The sequence below is a fragment of the Musa acuminata genome, chromosome BXJ2-5 (assembly GCF_036884655.1).
Source record: "Musa acuminata AAA Group cultivar baxijiao chromosome BXJ2-5, Cavendish_Baxijiao_AAA, whole genome shotgun sequence".
NCBI lineage: Eukaryota > Viridiplantae > Streptophyta > Magnoliopsida > Zingiberales > Musaceae > Musa > Musa acuminata.
The window spans coordinates 39314825-39334154 of NC_088342.1; the positions used below are offsets into that span (position 1 = coordinate 39314825).

The 19330-nt window shown below is 36.1% G+C and overlaps 1 protein-coding gene and 1 long non-coding RNA gene across 3 annotated transcripts; both read right to left on the bottom strand.

Annotated features, from left to right (window-relative positions):
- Window positions 1–102: 102 nt before the first annotated feature.
- LOC103985786 (ubiquitin-like domain-containing protein CIP73) lies at window positions 103–18335 on the bottom strand. 2 transcript variants are annotated; one of them, XM_009403618.3, is made up of 18 exons: window positions 18155–18335; window positions 16600–16720; window positions 15342–15459; window positions 13205–13312; window positions 11466–11584; window positions 11262–11342; window positions 11026–11175; window positions 10884–10953; window positions 10643–10797; window positions 4886–5050; window positions 4730–4801; window positions 4538–4655; window positions 3825–4472; window positions 3603–3727; window positions 3279–3524; window positions 2479–3114; window positions 1105–1257; window positions 103–588 (listed from the first exon to the last, which is right to left on the bottom strand). In XM_009403618.3, exons 2-18 carry the CDS (start codon window positions 16717–16719, stop codon window positions 514–516), a joined length of 3159 nt encoding a protein of 1052 aa, XP_009401893.2. In that variant the 5' UTR covers window position 16720; window positions 18155–18335; the 3' UTR covers window positions 103–513. The 2 variants fall into 2 exon arrangements, with proteins under 2 accessions (XP_009401893.2, XP_009401892.2); XM_009403617.3 differs by having other exon boundaries at window positions 3279–3530; window positions 18155–18334.
- LOC135612746 (uncharacterized) lies at window positions 13893–15333 on the bottom strand. The gene is made up of 2 exons (XR_010487074.1): window positions 14743–15333; window positions 13893–14408 (listed from the first exon to the last, which is right to left on the bottom strand). It is a non-coding gene; the product is annotated as an uncharacterized LOC135612746 (long non-coding RNA).
- Window positions 18336–19330: the final 995 nt, after the last annotated feature.

Genomic DNA, 19330 nt, shown 5'->3' on the forward strand with positions numbered 1-19330 from the left:
TGAAGGTGACGGTAATCAACCTGCCAATGACAGCACCAACGGCGACTGACCACATCAACCACCATCGCAGCAGCAATGACAAGGGAGCATGCTAGATGATAATAATAAAAGAACAATCTTATCACCGTGTCAAAGCAAACAAAAAAGGAGAAAGGTAATACAATCAACAAAAGTCATAGAATACATTAAAAGAGAGAAACACAAAAAGCATGAAACAGGGAAGCATTTCCCAAGCACGGGGTATAGGATATATGACAACATAATGTTGTGTCAAAAGTGACGACAATAATGGCAATGTGTAGTGAGAAGTGACAACATCAGTCACCTTCGTGGTTTCAGGATGACTTCAAAATCATGGACACCACCAGCTGAGACTTTTCAGTACACGATCAATCGGTCTATAAAATTTCCATGAACAATATAGTGGACTGCACTGCCATTAAAACGCAAAATGGAGCCGGATGCCTTTTTACATTTATCAACCCAGATCATTGGAGGCTCCACCTGGTCGATTCAGGACTTCTCCGCCGAATTGGATTGTTTATGCAGTCTCTCACGAATATGACGTTGCAACATCTCCAAATATTCCTGCAAAACATGATTGACGACAGGGTTGTAAATAAAATTCAAACCATCAATGATCATTGATAGCTGGACCAACTAGACCTCATTTTGTGGATTCAGCAGATATTATTCCAATGCAATCTCTCATCTTAAATTCCCAAAGGCTAGTTGTAACAACTACAAGGTTAATCTCACATTTAAATGAAACTTTTCCATATTGACAACTATATCAATGAGTAAACAGAACCTTGAAGTCTTAAGACTCAAAATTTAAACAGCATGTTACAATTTTACCCATCTCCATGGCATATACAGTATTTCTTCCTTGAATCCCAATTCTTCACTGACCACTTAATAAAATCAGTTAAAGTGGATAGAGGTTATCAGAATAATTTGTTTATAATAGTCGCAATCAAATAAAAAAACTTTATCATCCACAGTAATTATAATATCTACAGAATGATTCATTGATCTATTAAGATTTGCGTAGTCAAACTTAGTTTGATTAGCATTAAGTCTAATCAAAAACAGAATACATACATTACCAAGCTCCGCATCATCTCCAAGTTCTTGAAGGTCTTCGTAACTCGTCTCTTCACCATACAGATTGCCTGCACCTTCAAGCATGGCACGAAAAATATTTCCAGAAGAATCACATTGTTCAATTCTTTCCCGCACTTCACGAAGATCAATCTGAAGAATCCAATAAGCAAAAGAAAATAAATATATATCAGTTCCATCCTTGGAAACAATTTAAGCTGCATGTAGAGTTCTGTAGTACTGAGATCCATAATATGGATTTGTATGACTGTTTACTTGAGTCAGCACGATCATCCCTTATAAGCTCCAGAATGAAATATAATCCAGAAATCATCATACTAGCAAAATCATTAATCAAAAACAGGAACAAAATGTATACAGTATATCAGATAAGTATATCTTAACACTTTCATTTACCGAAGCACCAACTAAAGATCATCATTCATGATCAAGTGAATGAAATTCATCAAAAATCGTGTATATATATATATATATATATATGTAGCTTAAGTTCCTATCCTAAACCCCCTTCCATTTATGCCATCCATTCTTTATCCTTCGCTCTTCCCTATTGTTCAAAAATAAATACTCACCCCCGTCCTCCATTCTTGTCCACCATCTTTGCTGAACAGCGTCCCCAATCTCTTCCCCTCTCTGCTCTGGTTAGAATTATCGAAATTATTTGGTGATAATTAACAGCTTCAGCTTAAATTCATATCCAATTTGTGCTCGACTACTAGATAATGAAAAACCTTCCCAAGCTTATGCCAATCACCAACAAGGGTCAATACATTCATGTTCAGTTTGTTTACATTCTGAGGTGAGGTGGTATTTCATTTTAGATATGAAAATGCAAGATGGCAAAAGTTGTAAACAAATGAAAGCAAGGGCTTCGAATCATTATGATAAGCAGAGCAGGAATTTCTATATCCACAACTTGGTTCCTCAATCGTACATATCAGGGGTTAAGTATAATAAAACATGCCACTTGAACTAGACGTATCACCAATCCCTTGGCTTTGTTTCAGAAATCTGGCTAATTTTTTACACTAACTGTCTAATTAATGTCAGCAAATTTTAGCATTTAAAAATTTCCTGCTACAAGCAAAAGAAGATTGACTATTATTTTTATACCAACTTCTCTTCTAAGTCTTTACCATGTTTCGACACAGCAGTAGCAATTTCTAGTCCACATCCTGTTTAGTAGAAACAATACATCAAACAGATTTTTTGAAACTCCAGAACAAATAAAACCACCATCACACATTTTTTTCAGTCACTACAAGATATAAGGCATATCATGCATTGAGTACATCTAAAAAACATTAAAAGGACTTAGAAAAATAGCTTGACATTAAGATAACAAGCATGCACCTGAACATTTCGATCTTGCATCCTCTCAACGTTGTGGGTCACGTTATTACTTTGAGGCTGATGTTCAGATCCCATGACAGTAACAGGCGGAGAGTGAGATGACACCCTACCAAGAGCTTGTGATACCATGGGCATCATTTGTTGAATCATTCTTGAAAAGTCAATTCCACCTTCACTACTTCCAGACCCCAGTAACATGCTCCCATGATCTTGACCTTCCCCTTCCACTTGCTGTACAATGTTATTCAGGGCACTCCTCATTGCTGGACTCTGGGTGCATTGCTCCATCATGCTTCTCAGATCAGCAGGGGAACCTAGCCCAGTCTGCCCAGCCACATTGGCCAATAAATTATTAAACACAGGGCTCTGAAGGACATGAGAGATCATGCCGCCAGCATCTACTTGTTCCTGGGAACCTTGCCCTCCCAAAGACATGCCATCCACAAACTGACCAAGAACAGAGGGCAATGAAGTAGATGGACTATTTACATTTACTCTGTTAACATCAGAGCTCCGAGAGACGATAGATCTGAGAATTTCTTGGCCCCTAGAAATAGATTCCTGATTCTGATTTACTGAAGTCGCATCACAGGATATTCTGTCTTTCCCCACAGGCTTTGTTGACTTACTCCGTCTCTAAGTAAAATTTGAAAAATAATCAACTTAGTTAATATGTACATATATTATATTATAATATATATATATATATATATATATATATCAACGGAAACAGAGATTCAGCTGCAATAAGCAAGAAATCAGTACATCTCCTATGTGTAATAAAGCAAGTTATATATCACCTTAGGTTGCAGACCTCCAAGTCCAAGGCCCAAAGGTGTGGACCTACCACTCCCACTAGCCTGGCTTGATGATGAATCATGTGAAGCTACACCAGACATCAGTGTTTTCTCTGCGAATTTCCCCAGTGTAGCTGAATTAGTGTCACTTCCACAGCTTGTGAGTCCTATCAAACCAGCAGTCGAAGATTCCTCCAAATTAGGACTTCTTTGATGGTCCCCAGTAGTAGAAAAACCATTCCCTTCTAGCTGAGGCTAGAAACAAAACAAGTACAGTGAATATCTCCTTCTGACAAATATTATACAATAAATGCCATGGAACACTACCTGTTTCCCATCACCTCGCGTGGTGGTATCAGAAATTTGTGACTCAAACAATTTGTTGTTAGAATCAGGATCATTATCATCATGGGTACTCGCAGAATTGTCATCAGTATCGGTTGATAACGAACCTCCAAATTGAAAATAGACACAAAGGAGAACAATGATTTATAAGCACAGTATTCATGCACATGTAGAAAACACACTAAGCCTATGTATATATTTTACCTGAAGCAACTTGCTGCTGCCCTGCTGTGCTTGACGAGCTTTGGTTTGGGGAATTTCCAGAGATCACATTAGCAATTTGTTCATTTATTTGCCTAACAATTGCAGAAATAGAATCCATTCCTGAAGAGCCTTGTGGAAGTTGAACATTCATATCTGATTGTGACTCACTATTCATAGCTGGATGAGAACCTTGAGCTGCAGCAGACTGGTGACTTGTAAATGAAGAACTTTGACCCAGCGCATTGGCAGCAAATGCACCATCAATGTGCGCATTTACTTGTGCTACTATTGCAGGGATGCTACCTGATTCTGAAGGATGTGGAACAATGACTGATGTGTTAGGTTCCATTCCGCTACCCACAGGAGGATGGGACCCTTGAAATGAACCTGAATGTGGAGGACCTGACTGCTGAGACCTTACATGAACAGGGTAAACAACACTAAGGACCTGACTTGCAGTTTCACCAGAGGGACGTGCTGGAATAGCTGCAACAACTGTTCTTGCTGGTATTCCTCGCATTGGATCTGCATTGCCTGAACCACTGCCATTCTGCCTTGGTTGTTCCACATTCTGGCGTTCACTACGATTTGCATCCCCTGTATTCGCCCTTCCACCAGAAGATAATGCACCAGGTGCCAACGAAGTCCCTGATTTCAGATATAAGTTTAGCCATTGCAAAGAAATGAAAATGGGTGAAATTATGCTCTCTTACCAGAAAGTATATGGATGTTGATATTTCTCAATGGGTCCCCACCAGCAAGTGGCATAGAAGGCCCATTAACCAAAGGGGAGGAAGCAGTGAAAAGAGGGCTCATTTGAGGAGGAAAAGGCTGTAACAAAAAAGCCTGCTTATACACAAAAGCTCAAACAAAAACTTTATTCACAACAAAGAACTTGAAGTAACCTGAACCATTATGGGGTTTGGTCCTGTGGAAGATATATAAACAGCTGGTCCAGAATTCACAAAAGAACCATCCTGCATCACATGTAGCATTGTGTTATTTTTAGTTGAACTTGTAGCCCAATCACCAATGTCCATAACAAGCTAAAAACAACATACAGGAGATGGTCCCATCCGTAGCATCATAGTTGTACGACCAAGCTCCAAAAGCATAGCACCTAAATGTTGCATTACTAAACCCATATGCATTGCATCAGACTGTATCTGACTCCGTATCATTGGATCAGCAGAAGTGGTTTCTCTTCTCAGGCGTTCAACCATACGCTACAAAGCAGCAAACGACAAATTTATTTCATCTGACACTGAAAAGAATATGAAAGAAATGAACATTACAAGAAATATTCTACTAAATATTCTGGTACTCATGGCATATTGTTCAAAGATCGTCGAAAGCACTCAATCTATTTATACATATTCTGTTACATTAGGACAACATTTAGTATCAACAAAATCTCAAACCCATCATTTAACGCAAAACAAAGAACTTGATGCTTGTGAGATCAATAGATCCATGCATCAATGACAAAACATGTATTTTTACAACCAAATTTCTTATGTACTACAAAGAGCTCCAGGAGTCCTTTTGGCACTAAGCAGAGAAAACACATAAGGTTCTCATTCAAACCCTCCCACAAGACAAATGAACATATTCAAAATAAATTCACAGCTTTCCCAAACAAGGTATTATAAATTATAAGAAACGAAATCTCCATTTTTCCCCACAGAAAGGTTAATGAGCCTACCAACTTTACTACTGGCTCCTGGCAAATTGATAGGTTTTCATCCAACCACTTGTTTAACATTGAAAATAGGATTTCAATTAGGTACTTGACAATATTGGTAAATCCAGTTATTACAGAAAATACCACAGAAACACCCTTCCCAGAGGTGAGGGCAGTAATAAGAACTAAATTAAAATTTCTACACATTATCCAGTATTGTTTCCCTTTTTCAAGGATCTTAATACAAAATACACCAAACAACATCGAGATTCTACATTTTGGCAACTGGATCCATGCCAATCTCAGTCCACTACATGGTACATTGGCACATACTGTGGGAGGGTGGTGGACCAAGGGAGAGAGGAGGAGAGGAGAGAAAAGAGAAAAAGAAAAGTAGGCGGCAGCTGTGAGGAAGAAGAGGGGAAGGGGAGGAGAGGAGAGGAGTACCAGTCAGATCAATGTCAGCAGGTGACCTGAGGCAGGCATTTGGCACTCATTTTATAGGGCTTACTGAGTGGAGGGATGACTGGTTAATCTAACAAAATAGGCCGCATTTGGCACTCATTTTATAGGGCTTACTGAGTGGCATGACTGGTTAATCTAACAAAATAGGCCACATTTGGCACTCAATTTATAGGGCTTACCGAGTGGCACGTCCTATTATGTATCTGGATCGCCCAAAAAGTGGCAGTCCACATTGCAGATCAAGCCCAGACTCGTATGCACCACCAGGCATGTACGATCTGAGTGAAACAACTCTTGATCCACATTATTTCCTTAACAAAAGCCAAACTGGACAACCAATAACAGACATAATAAACAGATACATCTAAGCATAAGTTTGGGGACAACAATGCCAAGCAAAGAACCCAATTAATGTGTCACCATTAATCCTTTGCAGCACTTGATCAACCAATTTGATATTTTCATTTTGCTTCTGATGATATTTCAAAAGCTTAGATGAACAAGATTGCCATGTGGAGAACTTCAAACACAAGCATTCAAAAAGATGTGTATGTATGAACATACACTATGTATTTTTGTGTAGACATTCATTTAATATACACTCTTTGCAGCAGGAAATATCTTTGCATGTCATTGTCTTCAAGACACCAAAACAAAAAAAAAATCTAGCAACTTTGTTGTATGCTCCCAGACTTCAGATCTTATATTCTTAAATCTGTTACCCATGCCAAAGCTGTTGCTAGCTTGCAGCACTCTTTTCTGTTCACAAAACACCCATCGTAGACCTTCTAGCATAATATTCACCTAACCTCTTCCTTGAACCATCACCGCATAATTATCCCTCTCGGCAGTTCCTACCTTGATTTTCTCTTGCTCTGTACACTACCTGCCAATTGCTCGATGGTTCCTGCATGGACCATACATCACCTCCATCAGGCATTACAATTGCATTGAAAATAAAATCGTATTTTCTTAAATCTGTTACCCATGCCAAAGCTGTTGCTAGCTTGCAGTACTCTTTTCTCTTCACACCTGCTAGAATAGTATTCACCTAACGTCTTCCTTGCACCATCACTGCATAACTATCCTTCTCTCAACTGTTTCTACTTTTATTTTTTCTTGCTCGGTACACTACCTGCCAATTGCTCGATGGTTCCTACATGGACTATCCATCACCCCCATCAGGCATTACAATTGCATTATTTTGGTCTCCTCTCTTCTCACACTTGACTCAGTATACTGGTAACACTATCAGCATACTGTTAACAGTATTTTTTATTTATTAGATTAATAATATATTACTTTGATTTTAATACTGCTAACTTTATTTATTGTTTTGAATTTTGAGACTTTTATTAATGTGATATTATGATTTTATACTTAAGATTTTCTTAATTTAATATCATATTTTTATTTAAATAATTATATTGATTAATTATATAATATTTTTTATATTTTAGCGACTTACTTTGCTCGGACGAACGCCTAGCGCCTTCGACGTTTTGGAACCTTAGCGCCTTTTAACACCTAGCGCTTTTTGAATCACTGTCACCAGATATACCTAGTACTAGATCTACTTCAGTACTTGTTATCATGACTCAATCCACTGAGACAACTAACCTAATAACTTGATCTACTTAGAACAAAATGATCCAAAATGCTTAAACTTTAAGTTAACGATAGTGCTTGCATCTAGTCGTATATATCTAGTCCTATCATTCATCAGTAGCAAAACGATAGATAACTCAAAATACTTAAACCTAAGTCCTGTAGCCCTACAAAGAATACAACCTCGTCCCAATGCTAATGTGGGACTAATGGTGTGTAATATGAACCTCCTTTTTTTATCATCATAACCACAGAATTTAGCCTACTCTGCCAACATGACAATATTAGAAAGAACAGTTAAACAGGCAGGGAACCAAAGAAGCCTCAAGAAGGGACAAGAATAATAGGCTAAAATTTAAATACTGGTGATGGACCACATTGGTTTTAGGTGTCAGATCTACATAAATGGGAGGTTAAGCTACGATTGAGCAAGGGTGTGATATGCGGAATGGTTGGTCAAGTTTTTGCATCTTCGAAAGCATCATCTAGGTCAAGCAAAATATTTTGTAGCAGTGCATTACCTTAACCCACAACACAGTTCTTAACTGAAAAGTGGAAAGTGGATAAGCCAGCTTATTCCATTCTGGTTTATAGCCAAACAGAAATCATTAAATAGCAGAAGGATGGATAGATCCAATTTCACTTAAACCAATGTTATGGCATTGATTCTTTCAGTTGAGCGACAGAAAGCAATAGAATTGATGTTTGAGTGGCAACCGAACTTGTGCTACCCAACATGTGCACACAGAGCAGCACAATAACCGTTGATCTGAACTTTAGATGTGCATACACAAGATATAAAGAAATGTCTGTTATCTATGATCTTTTGATATAACATTTTCCCTGTAATGTTAATAATAATAATAACAGTATACTTTTATTCTTAATAAAATCTGCTATATACAAACCTAGTACTTCTTTTTCCCCATCAAGATACTGCAATTGGGTAATTTACAGGGGGAAGCATCAAGAGTAGTAGCTATGGAAAATAGAAAAATAGACAAGAAGTTACATCCCACGAGACATACTGGTGGCCATTAAGGTGGGTTGGGTTGACCTGGCTTTGTCAGGTTAATTTTGGTTGACCCAAAGACCAAAGGTACTCACACAAACATGTCTCTTATAATTGGGTAAAAAAAATTTCTGCTTGCAACCAACCTATTAGGATTTGGATTGACTTCAATTGAATTTGGCTTATGATTTAGAACATTAGAATTTTAAAAATAACAAAAAAGGTCAAAAAGAAATATTTGCAAAAAGAATCAACCAAATATATTCCTAAATGAAATTCTTCTAATATTCCCTTCTGTTTCATGAATCAACAAATAGAACTTAAGAATCAATGACTAGTCAAAGTCATGCACAAAAAGGGATCAATTTTCAAATCATAAAAAGTGATGGTATACCTATATAAGTTTAGAAGAATTTTAAAGATCAAAATGTAATTTAATAAACTATAAAATTTTAAGAATTAGACTCTGTTGGATGAAGGATAAGTATTTTGGTATCCACACAGGAAGTATAATACTCAAAATTGCTCTAGTTATAAAGAATTTAAACTACTATAAAACTTCATGAAAGTATGATTGAAGAAAAATAAAGATGCAAAAATAATATTTTCATGAATCCGTTTGGATTTATCCATTATGATTAACCATATATGTAATTTATTTATTGAAACAATTGATAAAAAATCAGGGTAAAAGAGGATGACTTTCATAAATTTGGTTACTGAGTGAAAAAAAGCCATAAGTAGTATTCCTAGAGATTCATTATGGCATGTTTTAGAAAAGAAGAGTATATAATAGTTATATTAATATAACATAGCCATTAGTGTTCCTAAGACCATACGTTTGGCATAATACATACTACTAGTCTATATACAAGATGGACCACGATGGTGGATAGTGTTTGTTCATGGTATTGATATTGTTAATGAGAGTTTAATTAAGATCAACTCTAAACTCAAATTATAGAGACAAAATGCTAGAAACTATAGGATTTATACTAGGTAAGACCAAGACGGAGAAGGGGAAGTGCAATTTTACAATATTAAGAGAAGAATTGATAATATAATTAAAAAGGATGAACAAAATGATACTATAAGTAACAGTCAACAAAGAAGTGATTAATGACGGCTTAAAACAAGTCGATAAGAATTTTGTGTGATCATGATGTGTCCCTCGGAATAAATATATATATATATATATAATAATAATTTCAAGATCATTTAAAGAAGTAAAAGATGTTTTTGATCACTCTACAGCAGATTAAGTGAGAGAATGTAAGTAAGCAAATCAAAAACATCAGGAACATATAGACAACAAGGGGAAGCAGGTCAACAGCCTAAGAAAACGCTAAATCTTTTCCCCCAAAAAACTTGTAAACAGAATCAGCATAGCCCCACTTCACCTCCTTCTACATAAATTCAACTGTTAAATAATCTTAAATGCGATGCAAAAAACGATCTATTAGGTGCCCACAACTAGATATCAGATAATCAAATCATTACCTTCCAAATTTTTATATTTTGACTCAAATAAAATGCAAAAAATGACAGAATAAACAAATTAGGCCCGCATACTCACTACTAAAACTGATTTAACTGGGCTCTCATGAACCAATCTAAAATACAAGTGGACCCAAAAGACTGAACAATAATTCAGATTCAGTCCACATAGCAGGGGCTTCCAGGACTTGACCCAGACTATCCAAAGGCCTCAAGTTAATGACTCTTTTGCTCTCTCTAAGTATATTTTCAAAAAAAAATTATTGATTTGAAACAGAAAAAGATGACTACAAATTGGAGGAACTTTCTAATTGTAGTCCAAAATCAAGAGCAGCCCAATTGAGAGAGCCAACTAATGTAAATCTTATGGATGTTGCCTCGAAGTTAAAAACTCCAGCAAACAAGAATCTTAAACTCACCAAATAAGATGGTGGACAACATTGATTGTCCATTTATAAACTCTTTCATAAAGTAACTGTTCAAACATGTTGTATGGATCAAAAGAAATGATGATTGTACTTAGATCATTTGAGAACAAAAATCAGGACATACAGAAAAGGCAGCTGCTGCATTGCCACTGAGAAGTAGTCTAGCATGCTCGATTACTGAAGCCAACACATCAGGAGTTGGTAATCTGTTAAGGTTCAAGGATGCATTATCTGATCTTCGAGGGTCCCGCAGATTGCTAGGTGAAGATGACTGAGAACCTTCATATTTCAATATTAGTGAATAGAACCGTTAATCACTGTCGTAAATTTTCACAAAATCAAGAAACTTGATAGCAAAAAATCACCACTATTTTGCAGAATTAGCTCCATGCGGTTAATGAAATCCAATAGAGTCGTCATAGAATCAGGAATGACCTGAAGCACAAACCAAAATATGAGATGGCATAAGGCACAATTGGCACCAAAGAAAATAAATAACAATTCTACCATATTCCGCGGCACACTCCCTGGCGAAGCAAGTTGCACCTGAAAAGGCTGATTGACAACAGTAACTGCTGGTTGTGCTTGGTTACCTAACTGGTTTCTGCCATTCACATTACGGGAGCCTTCTGTTTCACCACCTGGGGACACCTGATTCTGTTAATAGGAAAATCCATCCCTGTTAAACCTTTGAGATAACCCAAAATTTGAAATATGTTAGATATAAAAAGAAGGTCCATTACAGCAGCAGAGGGAGTGTTACTAGCTCCGACACCAGGAGTCAGAATCCCTCCTCCTAAAGATTGCAGAACCGCCCCTACAACCTTCAGAACATAAAGCATATTACAAGTAAACCTCCAATATAACCCAACGCAAGAAATGAACTTCCTTCCAAAAATTAACTATTATGAGATAAAATTATACAAATTCCAGAGCATAGAAAATACCCGACCAATATCAGATATCACCCCTTCCCCTTGATCACCAATGTTAACAGTTCCAAGAACAACACTGTGAGAAACTTGTCCAATCCTATTATGAGGAGCATTGCTGGTAGAGTCACTTCCTGCAAAACAGAAACTTTAGTTGTATGTTGTAAGTTGTAACTGCAAAAAAAATGGTTACATATACTACAAAAACAAAAGGCCAAACAGCCTTTTACCATTCCATCCACAGGTAAAAGACTTAAAATTAGGTGAGAAATGGAAAGCATGGACCATCATATCTAAACCGAAGTGCCTTAAAGTAAAATAAGCTATAACATAAAAATTCCCTCGGTAGACACATATTCAATAAAAAGGGCATGCTTATTAAGCAAGAAATGAGGTAGCCTATATCTGTAGACAAAAGAACATAATGGATCTGGAAAAGAAAACTTTGAAGAGTAAACTGGAAGCAGGTATTGACATTAGTGCAAAAATCTAAAAAAAATCTATAGCAGAAGTTGAGGAAACATCGATAAACAACAGTGCAAATGTTAACAAGTTCACCTGTTGACTAATAATAAGCAGAAAAAAAAAAACAACTGGCACAGGACACAAATATGTAGATATTTGTACCTCAGAAGTGCAGGTAACATGAAGCAAAATTAACAGGATCGATATCAGGTTCAGTGTTGGCCATGGGTTTTATCATCAGGATAATCCAAATCAACTGAATTGTGGGATCAAGGATTTTCTTTTGTAATGATAGAAAATGGGCTGGGAGGAGCCTGAAACCAATCTTGATAATCTAGATTGGCAAAAGTATGCCAAATTCAGCCATTATACAACTATCTAACTGGTGGAAGCTAGTGGAACAACCCAAACATTTAGGCATATCAAGATCGATCCTGGCCAGACCCAATATGTGTTAATTGAGTTCATCAAAACACAAATAATCTCCAAAGAACACAGAAGAAACACTGCAAAGATATATAATGTTTACATCATGTTATCTGTGACTTTTTCAGAACTCTTGCTCCAACTTCGACAAACAAAAATGTGTAACAATAATCATTGCTTTATTTAACCCAAAAAAAAAGGACTGTTTTCACTTTCACTACCAAAGCTTAGAAAAGAAATAAAAAAATCGAGATGACAATATCACTAAAAGATAGAAAACATGAAAACAAAGAACTTCTCAAGAAGTCAAGAAGCATCTTCAAAAAATTTCTGCAAAGTCAGACAAGCATCTTCAGTATAATTTTAAAAACCACAAGGATTCTTCAAAGAACATCTCCATATGTATTTGGGCAACTCCAATTGCAAATCTGATATGTATACAGTAAACTATCCAGCATAATGCATGCAACACTTAACATCTTATAGGCATGATGCACTTTCATAACAAGCGATTTTGTCAATAATCATTCCATGGCTTTGTATTCCTTATTAGGTTAGCATTTAATAAATTTAGCATTAGACCTCAAGGGGTATTTGCATTTACCATCTCACAGAAAAATAAAGGTTAGTCAGGTGTTATCGAAAGTAAAGATTGAAAAATATAAAACTAGCATGAAGTTTTTGTCAGGCAGGAATTGTAACAATTAAAGTTACACATTTACTCCATAAAACATCAATAAAAAAATGAATTACTCAACATTTTGGCTAAGAAAAGGCATTACAAAATATATTTGTTAATCCTAAGCCGTATCAGCAGAAGATAGAAAGGCCAACAATATGAAGAGATACAAAATACTTCATACCTTGGTTGTCGTTAACACGAGAGGAATCCCCTGCGACTGTCCCAGGTTGAGTTTGTGCCTGAACTGGCTGTCTAGCAACCAAATGCAGTGTATGACCATCATCCAAATCTATATAATGGTGAAGGTACAACATTTGCAGGTCCAGTATACACAAAAATTGTAGCTTATATATGAAGAGCTACAGGATCACTATCTTATACTAAGACCGTTTGTTTATGAATCAGCTACAGCATCATTATCCTCCATCCACTTGAGTTGTTTATGAAGTCAAAGAAGAATCTAAAGTACTTGAGCATATGCAGTTCAATTGGTCTTTATACATTAGAATATCCAAACATCAACCAGATATTGCACCCCTAGATATTGAACAGGAATAGTAATCTTGTCCATGAAATATCCAAACTTCACAGTCAAAAGCTACATGATATTTCAAGTGAAAGAACAGTTCCCTGCTTGATCTCTGCATCCAATACAAGATTCTTTACGTGAATAATATAAAGCATATTTAAGCATGAGATTTTGATGCTATCTAAATTTTAATTCAAACATGTAGTAACCTTATAAATTAGGACAAATTGTCACTTAAACGTATTTGGCATGTTGATCTTTAACATTTAAGATTTTTTAATTACTACAAAGAATCACGACATCTCAATTTCATTTAGCATTTTGTTTGTCTTTGGAATAATTTTGGAATGTGACTTACCTCAGGTGATCTATCAGAAAAAATAGATAAGAAAATTAGCCAAAAGAAGAATACAAGTAATGTGCTGGATTGAAGATCAAGCCCAAAAAAAGAAGTTGACCCAAATTTAGAATCATCAAAATAATGAAAATTATCTTACAAACAATTTTTGTGCAACTCTAATCTCTGCAGGTGGCACCTAACAACTGAGCACAGTGTTTAGATTGTCATCTATGTAGTGGGAGTGAGTCAACATCTGTGCAACTTACGACCAATTGACCCTTTCAAACTAAGGCAAAGATGGGCTTGATAGGCCTACAGCCTGTACATAAGAAAAGAGATATACAAGATGTCTTGCACACTTGTTAGCAAAGGTTAATCTAAATGGATCAAGAAAACCAATTAATGTCAATGACTTACACCAGATGACAGTCATCACATGGATTACCTTAGTCTTATTATTATCATGGTTTTCAGGAAGAAAAACGAAGCTCTGTATACGCATATTCCAGACCAGCTCTGAAATCCAAATTTGAGTATCGATTAAAGCTCAAGGACTCGAGTAATCTTCCAAACATCTCTAAAATCCAAAATTTCAAATTGATAATATCATAAAGCAAGGATTTCAATTTTGGAACCGACCAGCATGGATCTGGTCCGTTCTAGCATACTGACACATAGTACGAAGAATGTACAGCGATACCGCTGAGAAGGGAGAGGAGGAGGAAGAAGAAAGAGGAAAAAAAAGGAGAAAGAAAAGAAAGGAGAAAGAATGTGCAAAAGGAAGAAGAAAGAGGAAGAGAAGAAAAAAAGAAGGTAGAAAGATGAGGAGATGGTGAAGAAAGAGATGTACCAGAATGGGTGAAGGGAGCAGCGTGTGGGCAGCTGAGGCCACAGTGCATGGGCAGTGATGGTGAAGAGGAATCGCATGACTCCATGAGCCCTAGCACAGTGCAACTCCTCATGAGTAGTACGTTCTTAAAAGAAAAGAAAATTAAGTGAAGCATACCAGACTGCCCGATTTCAAGTGGTTCATGCCTCAGTCACTGTTTAGACAGGTAATACTCACTGAACCATACCAAACCAGTGGAAATTAAAAACCTTGCATTAAAGTAGATAAGCTGATTTTCAAATAAGAAAAAAAATCACACTTGGAAAAAATTCATTCATAATGGCATTACCAAATCCATTGTGCCTAAATTACAACAAACCATGTACTTGAAAATACTTTCATACCAAACTAGTAAAAAAATGATTTCCATGTCGAGTTCAAACCTTCTTGTGATCATACTCCAATGGAGCACATATGGCAATAAGCATCAACCTATTTGTAATTCCAGGATGATCAATGGAAAGGCTTTTACAATGTCCAAATGTAAAGCACTTAGCTTGTGTAAAATTATGTGAAAGAGGCAAAGACTGAAACTAAAGAAAAATTAAGATAGTGGATACGATAATCTGAAAGATGGTGGTCATCCTTTAAGACTTTCCCCCTAAAAATTAGCCGTTGCAGCTCCACAGGAACACCTGTTGCACTTGCTACTTTTGCCTTCAGTGAAGGAACTGGTGTCTAAAAGGATAGCAGAAATAACGTCAAGACAGCTATACCAACATAAGAAAACATGTTCCCTCAAGAAAGTAACTAGACACTCCATGTACATGTCAATATGAAAAAAAAAAAAACAAGAACTTGCAATAAGCATAAAAATGTTTGATACAGAAACTAACCCCTTAAATATAAAATATTCATTTGATACTAATTAATATCTTACATTAAACTAAGACAAATATGTCCTCAAGTGAATAAAACAAATAACAACTAGCTCTTTCCTAGTCCTTAATAAACTCAGCTTAGTTTCATAAGAATTTCAAGAAGTATTGAACACACATGGGCACAAGATTCAAAATCAACTTGCATTCGTTGATGCAGCAACCATCAAGATGACAAAAGGTAATACAGATACTTTAAAGATTATGATTAATTGTTTGCGACACTTATCTTTCATTGCTTAAGAATGCAAAAAGAAATATCAAGTTGACTCTTTAAGAAGCCTCACAACCTAAAAGAAAACAAGGCGGCTTCCCTCACATACTTGTGTTCAATGTAAGCAATAAGAAAATTTGATAACTATCAGATTTTACAACATCGAGTATTCCAACACAAAACACAAGGGTGGATGTGTGAAAGTAATTTGCACTGGCACTTGTGAGCATGTATGAAATGTGTGTCACAAAGAAGGAAAAGAGATCATATGACCTTCATTTACACTATTTAACTCATAGAATATGCAAAGATAACCAACAAATAACCATAAACAGGAAACATTCAACTACATCATATGCATTACAAACTAGACTGCCGTTCCTAATCTTAAACCTAAACATAAAGAAGATTCAACCACATTCAACCAAATGAGTTGATCCAGCACATGTAGAATTAAGCATGTTTGAGGTGATGAAAGGCCAAAAAAACTTAGCAGAAACAAAACCATCAAGTGATAGAAGATTATTTTATTACACATAAATTAAATCATTATCACAACAAAAAAATAACATAACAAGATTGTCAGAGCATGCACTACCATCATCTTCGATACAAAACCAGTTTAACAACAGGTACCAGTTTCACAGATATATTATGTTTGGAGTTATTCAGCACAGAAGTTTCAACCTCAAGAGGAACTACTTGAGACACCTACAATAGCCTTACATCTTTGTTTACACGAAACGTGTAGACCCGTGAATCTAGCATCTTGACATTAAGTTCTATAGTTGAATCCGAACTTTCACCAATTCCTTGGACTGAACAGTTGCCCTGGTCACCAGCCATCCTGTTCAGAGTGAAAGGGGGGGGAAAAAACATGTTTAAAAAATCTCACAACTAGAAGAACAGACAATTGTGCAAAAATAAATCATATCATACAATGCGCATAAACAAATGTCACATAATCCGTTACGCATGACAAATATGATGCATGTCTTATTTTGTGCATTTCGCATTCCAATCAAGTAAATTATGGTCCCAAGTTCAAGGATGATATTCCGGACGAGGGCATATGTTTACAGATGGAGATACATAAAATAAAAAAATAAAACAAAAACATCTTCTACAGCTGCAAAAATATATGCACTGCCACAAACTTTGGAGCCAACTAAATAAGAAATTGAGTTTATATCTAAAGGCAATAACATGTCACAATTAGCAAGCTAAGACAGAAAATGGAAATAAGTGTATGAATATTTATGACTAACCATTTTTCTTTACAAGTGACAAGATTTGTAGACTCCAGTAGATGGACATCCGTAAACTCCAAGAGATGACAATACTTATATTGCCTTTCAAAACACTTTTAACATATTGGGGCCCCAAAATTATCACTATATGAATTCTAAAATCCAAATATCCCAATTCAAGATGCTATTTTCTAGAGTCAGAACAATACATGGCATCACATTTTCATAAAAACTTCAAGAAATAATCAGCACATATTTTAAATTAGGTAACCAAGACAAGAAAAAGAGCTCCTCGTGGGAAAATAATAAGAAGAAAAAAAACTTGTGGTTCAGGTGCAGTGGGAGCAACTGAAAATGGAGAACCATGTTCCATTCATACCATGCCCTACAGCTTTGCATATGTAACCCAAAGAAAGTGTTCCGAGACCAAACATTTTTTTATGTTCTGCAAATTAAACCTCTCAAATAAACACAACTCGAAACCATCCAACCCTTTGCTCAACAACCCTACCTAAACGTCCTTTGCGAAAAAACATTACCATCACCGAAAAAACTCGAGAAAGATTTCCAGCTAAGCGTTCTTGCAAGGTGGGATAACCCGCAAACGTAGCTCCATAATCTTCTACCCTCCCGCTTCGCATATTTATCCAGCCTTTGAAGACCCAGCCTTTTTGTTATGTCGTGCAGAACAAACATCTCCATAACCGTGAAACACGATTCAAGAACATGCAACCCTTTTCTTTAACAAACCCACCCAAAAGATTCTTCGATACACCAAAACGCGCCGTCATCCCGATTCCTTCCCAAGAAAACGCGACCGACACGCTGTACGTTCGATCGCATTTGGATCGAACGACGAAAGATACTCATTCTAAGATGTCGAATAAAACACGCAGGGAGGAACATGCTCCACGTTCTTGGAATAGTTGGTCTTTTCATAGGAAGATAAACAATAAGAACCAAGAAAATCGTATCGGTATCTACCAAAGAAAAAGGGGTAGACCGGATCGAAAATGAGAAGCGGATCGAACCCTGTTTCGCAGTTGCAGACGGACTGAGAACCTCCTTCCCCGCTTCGTTCTTGCTTGGATCGCCGCAGCGCAATATGGATCGGCTCCTCCTTCCGCCTCTCTTCTTGATGCCTTGCTTCGCCCGCCTCTCACCGCCACCGGTGTCTCTGGAAGGGTCTAAAAGGCGTTTCCGCTCGTACGATACGCACTCTGCGGGCCTCTCACCCCACACCATTATCACCGCATACTTATATCATACGGGAAATGCGGAGCATCTCAAGCATGTGTCCTGGACCGGGTCGGATCGTGGGTCCAGTAAAGCGGATCGTATCCGCTCCGATACATATTGGATCCGCCAATCGCAATTGTGTATAAATATATCCCTTTATGGTTTGCTATGAAACTTTTATATATAATTATTATTTTAATGTCAGCCCAATGGGATTTTACATTCATATTCTTTCAAATATATTATATATAGGGTAATTATTATTTTTAATTTTTCTCAAGCTTATTATTCATATTTTTTTTATTATCCACAATCCTTTTCTTATTTATAATCCTTTTTAAAAAATAAAAATCTTAGTTTACTATTTATAATATCAATTTTTTTTTCTTTTCTATAACCTCTTATTAGTTATCGTTGAGGAGGAGAATAAGGTAATGATGATGAGGGGAGGCTGAAGAAAAAAATATTTATATATTAACAAATGAATAGTTTAGAGATCTTTAAAAAAAACTTTTTTAAAATATTTTTTTTTCAAATGGTATTATTTTAATTCAAAAATATTCAAATTGTTACTATTTCTAAGATTATTGAAATATGTCGAATCAAAAAATTTTTATAAACACATTGGTAACCGTAGTTAGTAAAGATTAACATAATAGCTGGACGAATATTATGGAGAGTGATATTTATGGAGAATTTTAATATTTAAAATTATAATTATATATTGATAACTTTTAAATATTTGAAGATATATATTACCATTTACAAACTTTAAAAATGTCGTTATAAGAGAATATAGTGGTCAATTTTTATAAATAAAAATAGAAAAAAATATATTTTATTTCTATAAAGTTAAGAAAAAAAAAAGAGGAAATAGAATAGTAGCCCATGCATATGGTGGTAAAAAAGAGAAAGTCTTAATGATGTTAAAACACCCACTATGATTGACCAACTCTGCCAGTGGTGGA